Source organism: Haplochromis burtoni, unplaced genomic scaffold (genome assembly GCF_018398535.1).
Source record: "Haplochromis burtoni strain Fernald_Lab_line unplaced genomic scaffold, NCSU_Asbu1 Contig_276, whole genome shotgun sequence".
Taxonomy (NCBI): domain Eukaryota; kingdom Metazoa; phylum Chordata; class Actinopteri; order Cichliformes; family Cichlidae; genus Haplochromis; species Haplochromis burtoni.
Window position 1 is genome coordinate 347,330 of NW_024582637.1, and position 11,925 is coordinate 359,254.

At 38.9% G+C, this 11,925-nt stretch overlaps 1 protein-coding gene across 2 annotated transcripts; it reads right to left on the reverse strand.

Annotated features, from left to right (window-relative positions):
- Window positions 1–787: 787 nt before the first annotated feature.
- On the reverse strand, window positions 788–10,996 carry slc2a11b (solute carrier family 2 member 11b). 2 transcript variants are annotated; one of them, XM_005940161.3, is made up of 12 exons: window positions 9,425–10,996; window positions 7,837–7,935; window positions 7,350–7,510; window positions 7,143–7,267; window positions 6,872–7,001; window positions 6,622–6,770; window positions 6,141–6,328; window positions 5,918–6,028; window positions 3,691–3,792; window positions 2,777–2,852; window positions 2,552–2,679; window positions 788–2,418 (listed from the first exon to the last, which is right to left on the reverse strand). In XM_005940161.3, the coding sequence occupies exons 1-12, from the start codon at window positions 9,461–9,463 to the stop codon at window positions 2,224–2,226; spliced, it is 1,503 nt and encodes a 500-aa protein (XP_005940223.1). In that variant the 5' UTR covers window positions 9,464–10,996; the 3' UTR covers window positions 788–2,223. The 2 variants fall into 2 exon arrangements, with proteins under 2 accessions (XP_005940223.1, XP_005940222.1); XM_005940160.3 differs by lacking the exon at window positions 9,425–10,996 and adding an exon at window positions 8,065–9,280.
- Window positions 10,997–11,925: the final 929 nt, after the last annotated feature.

An 11,925-nucleotide genomic window follows, 5' to 3' on the forward strand; every position in this document is an offset into this window, starting at 1 on the left:
TATTGTTTAAAACAAAAGAAAAAAAAACTTGGCTGCCTACATTTTTCTGCTAAGCGAAGCGTATCATCTAAATCAGGAGTTAGTTGGATTGCTAAGCAGCTGGAGCTGGTTGGATCTTTGGGGCTGAATTTTCATGCTCTTCGCACACATTATATTTCCTTCAACTTCAAGAAACTCAGTGGTTTTTTCAGGTGTTTTTTTTTACATTATAAGCTTTGATTATATTTTAATTTTACACTTTTAATGAAGATGTTATGACAGCTGGAACAAAGAAAAAGGAAAAGGAGCTGTTGTTCTTGGTTCTGGGTTTAAGGTATCTGTAGAAATGGGAATCAGAACTAACATGAGTACTCAGTGACATAACTGTGGTTAAAAAGCAAGCCATTGCCATTTCCCTGTACATCTGACCACATTTGAATTTAATTATCCTTCTCCTCAATGATACAGAATTATACCACTTTAAGCAGTGTCATTGGTTTATGTGGTAGGTACCATTACTAAGCAACCATGTAACTTGCTGTAACTAACAACCATGTAACTAACTAATCAATGACGGCATCTCTTCTTATACATATTTCTTTTTTTATATATTCAATATATTTTCTCTCTGAGTAATACTATAAACAAATATTAATACTTCTAATACTTTTTCACTCTTTTTCACTCTGATACTTTTTTTATTCATGTGATGCATGACAAACTGTAGAGTGAACTCTTTGTTCTCCTGATCAAATGTCATGCTGAAAGATTGGAAACTGAAATATTAAGCAGCTGAAATGCCAAGCAAAGTTCACAAATGATGAAACGTTTTTATTTAAACTGGTCTTTATTGAAAATTCTCAGAGGAGCACCTTTTATTTTTTATTTTAATCTTTATTTAACCAGGTTATTCCCATTGAAATTAAAGGTCTCTTTTACAAGGGAGACCTGGCTTTAAAAGTTACACAAACCAGCCTTTATTATACCAACATATTATATATAAAGATTACTTCTTCAGTATTAGTTGGGCTAAAGAGACACAATCACAACTACCTAGAAGATCTAAAAAGGAACTATAGTTTACAGCACTATTCATTATTAAGCAACATACTCCCACCAGAAACTTTTAGGTACACTTTGATCCCACTGGGCAGAACCACCTTTAGCAGATGGATACACTGTGGTCACGAAAGGAAGGAAATGGTCAGCAACAGCTGTCAGGTAGGCTGTGGGGTTTAAACAATGTGTGCCAAGAAAATATCCCCACATCGCCACCAGCCTTAATATAACCCCTAAAATTCTAATCCTACCGTCTGAATATTGCCACAGAATCTCAGACTCTTCAGACCAGAGAACATTTTTCCATTCTTCTGTTGTCCAATTTTGGTGAGCCATATGAATTTGTGGCATCAGGTTCCCGTTGTCAGCTGACAGTAGTGGTACCTGGTGTGGTTTTCTGGGTGTAATGGTTCAACATGTCATCCTTTTCTGTGCCTTGTTGTAACGACTGGTTATTTAAGTTACTGTTTCCTTCCTATCGGCTCAAAGCAGTCTGCCCATTCTCTTTTGACCTCTGGCATCAGAAGTTTTTTCAGACCATTCTCTGTGAAGAGATGGTTGTTTGAGACAATCCCAGTAGATCAGCAGTTTGTAAAATATTCTGACCAGCTTGTCTAGCACCAATTTTTTGCCACTTTCAAAGTCACTTAAATGTTCATTCTGATGCTCAGATTGAACGTCAGCAGGTCATCTTGATCATGTCTGCACGTTTAAATGAGTTGCTGTTACATGATTGGCTGATTAGAGGTAGTGGGTGTACCTAACAAAGTGGCTGATGAGAATGTTAACCTGAGACCCTGCATCATCATATTTGCGTATTTCATTTTGCTGTTCTGCACCTTATTCTTCATTCTGCTCAGCTGTGTTTTATACGTTGTTAAGCCGTGTTGACTTTATTGTATTGTGCTGTAAAATGACCTGATTATCCCAATATTAGGACTTGATAAAAAAAAAGTATGTAACAGCTTTGTAATAAAGTAACAACTCCCTGCTCAAAGAGAAAACTTAGTTTATGTCCAACTAATCAAAAATAACAGGGCAAAATTACAAATTGCATCCCAAACATGAACCTGGGTCTCAGGAAGTTATCTCACGTGTTCGCTATAAATATTTCAGATTTGTGTGATAAATATTGGGTGACATAAAGAATCACTGATTAAATAACCCTGTTTAACGAAGCACATTTCATATTGAAGTTGACAACAGTATTGTCCCTGCTCCATCCAAACAGCCGATCTGCCTCTTTTTGGAAGACTGGAACTCGTTCTGGATTTCCAGAAAGGTTTTGTTCTTGGTTTCAGGGACAACAAGGAAGATATATATTATCACCAAGCAGCAGATAACCAAGAACACCAGGAAACAGTACTGCTTCAGTCCGAGCTGTAAAAAATAAAACAAGTGAGTGGAACATTTCCAAGTACAACATCGAGGTTTAAATGTTCATTTTAAATGCAAGAAATGGTGATAAAATATTCCAAAATGATCATAGATCCTCAACCATTTGAACACCTACCACAATGAAGGGGAAGACCAGGCCAATGAAGAAGAAACTGGACCAGTTCACTGACCCTGCAAGCATGTACGCTGCAGGGCGCGAGTTTTGCGTGAACAGCTCAGTTGTTAAGATGTTAGTCACGCCACCTTCATGGGGGAAAACACAGAAGAAATCCCTGTTACAGCTGATGTGCAGACGCAGCTGATGATGCACATGCTTCGGTGAAAGAAAGAACATTTTTACCTGGTCCTAAGCCAAAACTTAAGATGAAAGCAAAAACACAGACCATGCTGAGGTATGGAACAACTGGGCTCGCCTCCTGAGAACAAGGAAGTTGTGCAAAAGAAACGTTATAACACAGGTAGGGACATGCCTTAACCTCTGTGTGGCGTTCAGGTCTGTTGGACCCGTTTTCAGTATTTACCAAAAGAAAAAATATGTAATTTTGATTGTTTCTTCAGACTTTTTGCCTTTGGCTCATTTTCTGCAAAGAATGCATACAATAAAACTTCATAGAGCAACCCTGCACATTCATATTAAGCATGTGTGTTCAGGTGTGTTTTTAGTGTGTATGCGTTTGTGCTCCTGCTTTTCCTGCACATTTTAACCTCTGGGTTGTGGGAACCACAATGTAGTTTCTCACGCTCCATCCCAGGCTGCATATCGAGGGTGGGGCACAACAAATACAAATAGCTTGACCTGTGTGGCTGCGTATTGGTCATGAACTCATTCTATGCTTAGCACTTTTAGATGAGTCAGTTTTGGAAGATGATGCAGAGAAACAGTTGAGTTTTATCAGATGTGATGGTGCAGACAGGAAGGAACGACGGGACAGACTCAAACTCTGCAGTGATAACTCTAGCCTTTAGCACACAGGTCACTCGCTGTCAGGTGAGCACTCTGACAGTGCTCACCTGACAGAGTCTGACAGTAAGCACGAGGCTGACCTTTAGTCATCTCCAAAATAAGCTTACCAGCGGCCAACACAGGGAGAAATATGGATGCCAAAAATGGTTAAATTGCATAGTTTACTTGTCCAAGGACTGAAACACCTCCATATGTGATGCAACCAGGGTAACGAAAGCATGAACACCACATAGGGCTTAAACCCTTAAATATCTCTTTTTAAAAAGATTTCTTGGCCTGACGATAATTACCTGAAAAGTTAGGGTCAGCGTGAATAAAACGCAGCAGATAGCCATCAGTGTGTATCCTCCCATGATGAGTACTTTCCTTCCCAGACGGTCAATGAGCATACCCTGTGAGACACACAGCATGTCACAAGACCAGAAAGACTCCAGGCAAACATCTCTTTTGAGGATTACTCTGATCCATTTCATGTTCTATTTCCAGCCATCTTACACAAACGTCTTGAAATTCTTCCGCCTCTGACAGTTCATCGCTTGGAAGCGATATTTGAAAGGTCTCATCTTGTGATTTTAAGATTGCTGTAAGTGTCATAGAGGATCATTATTTCTGTGTTTGCTGAAACAAAAAGAAAAATTTGAAACTAAAGTTCAAGTATTTTCCAGTTAAGATAGATTATAAATACAAGTATGCACAACTAAAGCCATTTCACACATAAACTCTGAACAGTGTCAGGAGCTGGACTTGGTCACATGAGACACATGACACCCGGGAGAAGATAGTTCACTTCAGATGTGCTGTCTCACCTGGCAAAACTCAGCTTGCTTCAGGAGATCCTGCCTCCTCGGTAGAGTAAGCCGAAGTTATTGCACTGCAAAGCTGAGGTCTATTGTGACTTATTTTTTAACAAATGATAGTCCTGAGTGGGCTTGCATGAAATCTTATAGTCTAAAACTCCCTTGTATTCATAATCTGACTCAGTAAAAATAATTGTAAAAGTATATTAATATTCGGACCATTGCACACATTGTTTTGGGTTTACCAGTTGGATTCTTTGTCACATATTAGTCCAGTAATGGGTAAGCAGTCCTTCACCCCAGGAAAAGCAAATGTTACTTTTAAAGGCTTTGGGCTTAAAAAGTGTAAGATCTGTATCTTCTAACCTCTGACGTCATCATGCATTATGAATAAGTGAGGCATACATTTAGTCTATAAAGAAAACTTATCTGTAAACAAGAAGAAGTTTTATAAGAGTAAATTTCACTTCACAGACCACCACAAGCACCCCAAGCAATAGCAATGACAAAGAAATTCGTAGAAAAAAAATGTCACATTAGAGTTTTATGATATTTGTATATCCTGAGTTAAACTGGAAGCAGAGATCTCATAAAAAGGACTTCAAGTCAGCTTATGCTTTGAGTCATACTTATAAGGTGAATACACTCAGATTAACACACAATAACTGTGTAGGGCAGGGATGATGCATACAGCTCACTTTGATCTTAAATGGGTCAGAGCATTAAAACTACACAATAAATGTGTAAAATTACAGAAAAAGCTCTGGTGGTTCATGTCATATAATTAAAACATATCTAGTTTTCATTTTTGCGAGCATTTCTATAGTAGGTAGTGAAAAAACAGGAACTTTCTTGTTATTTAATTGTTTATCTATTGGGCCAATTCTGGCCCCCGGGCCTTATGTTTGGCACCCTCAGTGTAAAGGGACTGGAATTTTTTTTGAAGTCAGAGTTAGGTAAAAAATGATCCCAAAATACATTCATCTACACTTAAATCTATTGAGTTTATTGGGTTTTTAGAACATATCTGTGTAAACATAAAAAAAACTAGTGAAGGTCTACAATAAAGAGATGTCTTTATGAATGGAAATACAGAAGGCTGACAACGAGGCGCAAACCACTGGTTACACTCAAGAACAAGAAGAAGATTCGACATGTACAGTACTGAAATAGATTCTTTGGGTAGATGAAACACAGAAGCCCAACTGATTGGAAGAGAAAAGCATGGCGAAGGAGAAAATCTGCTCGTGATCTGAAGCATGAAATGCTATCTGTCAGACATGGTGGAGGCCTAATGCATAGGCATGCATGGCTGAACAGCATTGTAATGTTTACTGATTATGTGACTGCTGATAGAAGTAGCACAATGACACCAGAAGTTTGCACAGCTATAATTTCTGTTAAAATGGATAATGATCCAAAGCATACTGCAAAGAGTTTGTCTGAGGCAAATAAATGGGATATCCTTCAATGACCAAGCCAGTCACCTGATTTCAATCCACCAGAGCATGATTTTTTAGTTCTTAAATAAAAAACTGAATGCAGGTAGACCCACAAACTAGCAGCGACTGAAGATGGATGCAGTAAAAGCCAGGGGAACATCTCAAGGGAGGAGATCTGGTGATGTCTGTGGGTTCTAAACTTCAAGCAGTTGCAGTGGATTTTCATCCAAATACTAAAAACAATACTTGAAAATACATGACGAGAAACTCATACTTACACATGTTAAAGCGGTGATGCATTCACAGGCACCAGTGCCGACAGTGGCGTATGGTATCTTATCACTGGGAATACCAGACTGTTTGAACACGTAACCTGCGTAGAAGTAAATCTACAGGGAGTGTAGAAAACAAATAAAGAAACAAACACAAAACCATAACTTTCAGTTCTTTGGAAACTCCTTTTTCATCTTTGTGTGAACTTTTTAAAGTGGTCGTACGTACAGCATTGATGCCGTTCAGCTGTTGTGCAGCGTTGAGCACCATGATGGTGAGAACTTGCCAGCGTAAAGAGCGATCAGCAAAGAGCTCCCAGGGTTTCTTGGCCTGTAAACCTGATAAGCTATTCCTCTCCTTCTCAATATCCTCTTGTTCACTGTCACAATCAGCTATACCGTGCAGCTGCTTCAGGGCTGCAGACACATAAGACACACAGGACTTCAAGTTATTGCACTTCCTTCATATCTGACTAATCTGCGGTGGCTGTTTGCTGTTTGGGGGGGTGTCCTGTCAGAAGGTTTCCACCGTCAGAAATTCATCACATGCTTGAAATGAAAAGATAAATGTCTCTGCCTCTGGTTATTTCTGCCAAAGGGTAGTCTTTATACATTTTTTTATTTACGCTGTCACATGCACTAAGTCGTCTTTCCTGGAAGAACACAATTCCCAGCGATCTGAAATGGAAGGAACGGTGCAGCTGTTTTACCTTTCTTACAACCCTCTTCATCCCCTTTGTCGATGAGCAGATAGCGTGGGCTCTCAGGGAACCAGGGCAGGATCAGGAGCTGCAGAAAAGCTGGGATACAGGTGGTGGAGAGCAGGATGGGCCAGTACTCCTCTTTCCCCAGGAGCTCTCTGTATAATTGTACAAGGACTTCAGCTTGATATTTTCTTTGAAGGGATGTAGCATTGGAACTGTGTGAAAAGTTCTTCTTCTTAATGTGTTTATTCATCACCTGAGGCCAATCACTTGTCCGGTAAAGATCCCCCCAGTAATGAAAATTGAGGTTCCCATTCCCATAGCACCACGCAGTGAAGTCGGAGCTATTTCTCCCAAATATAGAGGTTGAACACAAATGGCAATGCCTATAAAAATATTTAAAAGACATTTCAGAAGGTTTTCATGCAGCATCATTATTAGCCATTATTAACTGGACATCTAATTCATGTATCTGTGTTTCTCCAAGATTTAGAAACAAAACATTTAAGTGTTCCTGATGTACTCACCTGCATTTAATCCAGAGATGAAACGTCCGATGATGAGTAATTCAAATAACCCTGTAGGATAACTCAGACCCATCAGCAAAGCAGCCAGGAGTGCAAATATGTTATTGGTCAGCAGTGTCCCTTTTCTGGAAAGAAAAAATGAATCCCATTATTTATAAAAGAGAAGACAATTTTTCATTAAAAATAAAAAAACAAACATGTCCATACCTTCCGACCCTCACAGACAATGTTCCACCAATCATTGCCCCTATAAGTCCTCCTAAAGTGAATATGGACACGATAGTGGACCAGAGGAGGGTGAGACCATCATCTGATATTTGAGTTTGGTAACGCTCACTCCAGGTTTGGTTGATGAAATCTTGCACGTACTGGAGAGAAAAGAAGAAAATTGAACACAAACACTGTTTTTTATCAACACGAGTGCAAAGCAATGTCTAAATACTGCCACTATTCTTATTATCAGTCTACTTTTTTGTCACTGAATAACATCACTGTACTTGGCGATCATTAGACCGCCTGTGCTTGTTAGAACAAATTATGTGTTATGTGTTTGTGTGTGCGTGTTCTCTAATATCAGAATAACAAAAACAGTGACTGTAGTCCACGTGTTACTAAGTTTGCCCTCAGACCGTGTTTTGATCATTTAGATCAATAGTTATGGAAAAAGTCCAGTGAGAGGCAGCAGAATTATTACCGCTGTGGGCGCATTGATGACAGATATATTATATCCATACTGAAAGGTCCCCCCGATGCCAGCAGCACACACAGCCAGCAGAAGTGATTTGTTTGGAAGCTGCAAACAGAAAAACAGACCCACAAACAAAAGTGTTTCAATATCATCTTGGACAGAAAGCTGCGTCCCACCATGCTGCCAAACGTACTTTTATTTTTCAAAACCCTTAATCCATTACAATCCACTTACCTTTGGCCGCCTTCTATCTTTGGTTGCTTTAGCTAGAAGAGGCTGATATTCATTCTTGTATTCTTTTGGCATGTTTTATATTTTGCTTAAAGTCCTGGATTCTTTGAGGGAGAGCAGAATATCAGAGTATCCTTCTCGCAGGAGCTTGCATCCAACAGGAAACTTAAAGCGGATGGGGGGATGAGTTTATGCCGGGGATAATACAATTGATCTGTTGTCAGAAAGTGTCCTTAGGGTGTGGGGAATTGGCTAAATTATTCCATGTTTATTCAAAGTTCATGGCGCACTAACTGAATCCAAACACAGCATACAGTGTAGTTTAATTACTTTCACATAAAAGAAGAAAAGTATTTCAGGATCCACACATAGGGGAGTTACATAGCATTATGATTTTGGTCTACCGAAAACATGTTTCACAAAGAGTAGCACAATGTGCACCTATTTTAATATATTTTGGTTTCTTTTCTTTTTTCTGTTTTTAAAGACTTGCATAGCTCACAGGTTTGATGCCATGGAAGTGTGATGCATGCCTACAGGCAGTATGCAGTACCACATTCACATTTTAAAAGGCTGAGAAAAAAAAATCCATAGTTATGCCGTAACATATGTCCTAGGCTATGCGCTCAGCAGTAAAGATGCTATGTGCGGACTCCCCCTATAGTTCAAGTATAGAAAAGCAGTTGGTGAAGTTTTTTGAATAACTGCAGCCGCTGGATGGATTAACTGTGGAGAGCAATCTGGGCCGGCCATGGTGCAAAGTTTTTGTGGCTGCTGTCTTTTCCATCATAAGGACTCCAGTCTCCGTCAGAGGAGGGATGCCCGGAAATGTTTATAAAGAGCAATTCATTAGCAGTTTAATAAAGCTGATAATAAATATTCATAATTTAAGACATTCTGTATACAACAATCCGAACTGCAGTTATAATACATATCAATACCAAGTACTTTAAACGGATTTTTGTCAATCTGGCAACCCAAAACCACGCGCTTTTAGAATTTAAATATTTATTTAGGATTTAAAATATAAATGACATTTATTTAGGATTAAAATTATTAAACTACGGGTTACAGCTCGCATCCTCCACAGACACTAGCTACGTTTTATTGAATTTAACGTTTTTCTTCACGACTTTGCCTCGTGACTGGCTCTCTTTAGTCATTTGAGGAAAGACGTCTGAACCCAGGAATTATTTTTTAAAAAAGAAAAACCCCAAAACGAACAAAAAACAAGAAAAACAAAAAGAAACAAAAAAAAAACCCTGCAAATATTCTAAAATAATTTCTTTTATTTTATTTTTTTCTTTATTCTTTTTTTTCTTTCTAACAGCCCTCATTGGTTCTAAACCCATGTATGACTCACCTCTTTCCTTGATTCCGCACGTCCCTCATCCGCGTTCATTTTGAAAGCTGCCGTAAAGTTATGCTCGCAGAAACCATTTACAAAGACTAAATTTTGCACTTGAATCCAAGTTCTGACAAAGTAGCTGCCTACTGTAAGGTGCAGCACATGACCTCGGCTCAGCGTAGAGGCTGATTAAGAGGTTGAGGCACATTCCTGCTGCATGGTGAAGCTTGCTCTCGGGTAAAAGAAGGCTTGTTAACCCAAATATTAAAATAATATTCACTTTGTGTTACACACTTCACACTTACAGCTTGTTTCAACTGTCATGTGACTTTTTTTTTTAGTTTGGTTCATGTATTGTGGTCACGAGAAAAAAAATAGTACAATAGGTTCTCACTATATTCAAAGATGATAACACAAATTTATTGTTCAGGTAGCAGAAGATGTCATCTGCTAATTTGTAGTTCCATAAAATTGGATTCTATTTTCCATGGATGACTGCCTCCTTGGTAAATACATATTTGGGTTTGAATTACTTTGGATAAAAGTGATAAAACAAATAATTTCTAAAACGTTGACACTGATTTTATTTCCAAGGTCGCTGCGCTCTTAAATTTGTAAATCATTCAAAGAGTTCTGTAGCTTACCACAAAAACAAAAAACAAAAAACGTTTTAATCCCGTGAGAACTTTTGAGACTCTAAAAATGGAAATCTCAAATAGAGTTAACAGTGGATATTTTTTTCAAAATGTACAGCTCAGCTTTAGTTTCAGTCTGTAGTGATGATTTGTTGATCAACGTTAAAACAGAGACAGAAAAAAAATGAATACTCTCGTGTGACACAGCTTAAAGCTTATTCAAATAAAACCCACTGAAGTTACTTGTAGTACAAAACAAATAAAAAAATGTTTGATCTTTGATAAATATGGTACTGACCACATTTATGAAACAATGACGCAAAAGATCATTCATTCAGCTGATGCTGTGACAGCGCTGTTTCCACAAAGTTTTTACCATTTCGTTGTACATGTACAATGACAATAAAGGGCGATTCTATTCTATCTATTCAATGGACATTCTATTGCACCAGCTCCACTCTATACTACAGACGCAGCAGAGCACAGTGTCCCTCAGGCTGATCTATTCAGGACACAAAAAACGTGTCATTTTTACTGTTTATGAAAAATGTATAAAAAATTGTAAAACTTGTATGATGCTTAACAAGGAGGTGCAGCAGGTAGAGTTACAAACTAAAAGGTCAATGTTTGATCCCTGGGTCCTTCAGTCAGCTTGTTGAAGTATCCTACTGTAACGTGCGGTGGAGATGAAGCCAGCCGCGGAGGTGTGCAGGTGGATAGCGAATGAGCAACAGCTTCTGACTTTCCAAAAAGTACTCATTTATTTACAATATCAAAAATAAAAGTGCTACCTCTACCACACATTACTAAAGAGCACACTAGTCCGCGTACACACGGGAGCATCCATTACAGGAGGAGTGCGAAGAAGAACAAAAAGGGGGTGACACCAGTCGTGAGACAGGAGGCGCCGCCATGTGGTGATACACTGCATTACGATAGTAACTGTTACACTACTGAACCCCAAACTGTCCCCTCATTGGAGTGTGAATGTGTGCAAGGCATGGAATAAAGTGGTGCATGAATGTGAGCACTCTATCTGAGTGCTCAGTTAGGGTAGAAAAGTGTGATATAAGTACCAGTCCATGATTTCCATGATTTTCATGGACCGGAGGGAAACCCCTAACCTCATCACTTGACTTAAACTTTTTGATAAAGATAGGGGTGAATCAGGTGACCCTCAACCATTCCTTAGTTATGCTGCTATAAGGTCAGACTGCTTATACCTTTGATACACTGAGCATTTCTTCTTCACTTTTCATTCCCCAGGTGTTCATACACTACTGCATGCCATTGAATTGTGTCTTTTATCCCCCACAATCTGTGTTTTGTCCTGTCTCCCCGTACCCTCTTTGTATTTTCTCTCTACCCTTACTCTGAGTTGGTTGCACCAGAAACTGAACTGGTTCTGCAGGAGTTTTCTTCCTGCTAAAAGTGTGTTTTTTCTTTCTCATTCTGGCCGAGTGCTTCCTCATCAGGGGTTATCTGATTGTTGCTGTTTCCTCTCTAACCTTACATTTAAAGCACCTTGAGGCAATTATTGTTGTAATTTGGAATTACACGAATAAAACTGATTTGAACTGTAATAGTTTTAATAATAGTTTTGTCAGTTATAATTTAGCCTATTTATAATAATTGACTTCTTAACGCCCACTTGTAGTACCATTCGGGGCCCACCAGGGGTCCGTGGCCCACATTTTGGGAGCAGTTCGGGCTGGGCGAGAGCTAATTGTAGACATTCAACATGGCAGCAATTTTGTCATATTTCTATGGACAATGGTCAGTAATACAAACTAATCATTAAATAATATTTAAAGCCACGCAGGGCATACTAACACCTGTGTGTTCAGATGTCATGATGACGTCTGGCCGCAGGGGGAGCGC

Coding starts and splice junctions, on each gene's coding strand:
- slc2a11b (XM_005940160.3), bottom strand. CDS start 8,136: ATGCCAAAAGAATACAAGAATGAATATCAGCCTCTTCTAGCTAAAGCA. Junction 6,329..6,621: donor TGAAGAGGGTTGTAAGAAAG/GTAAAACAGCTG, acceptor ATGTGTCTGCAG/CCCTGAAGCAGCTGCACGGT. Junction 3,793..5,917: donor GCATCACCGCTTTAACATGT/GTAAGTATGAGT, acceptor TGTGTCTCACAG/GGTATGCTCATTGACCGTCT.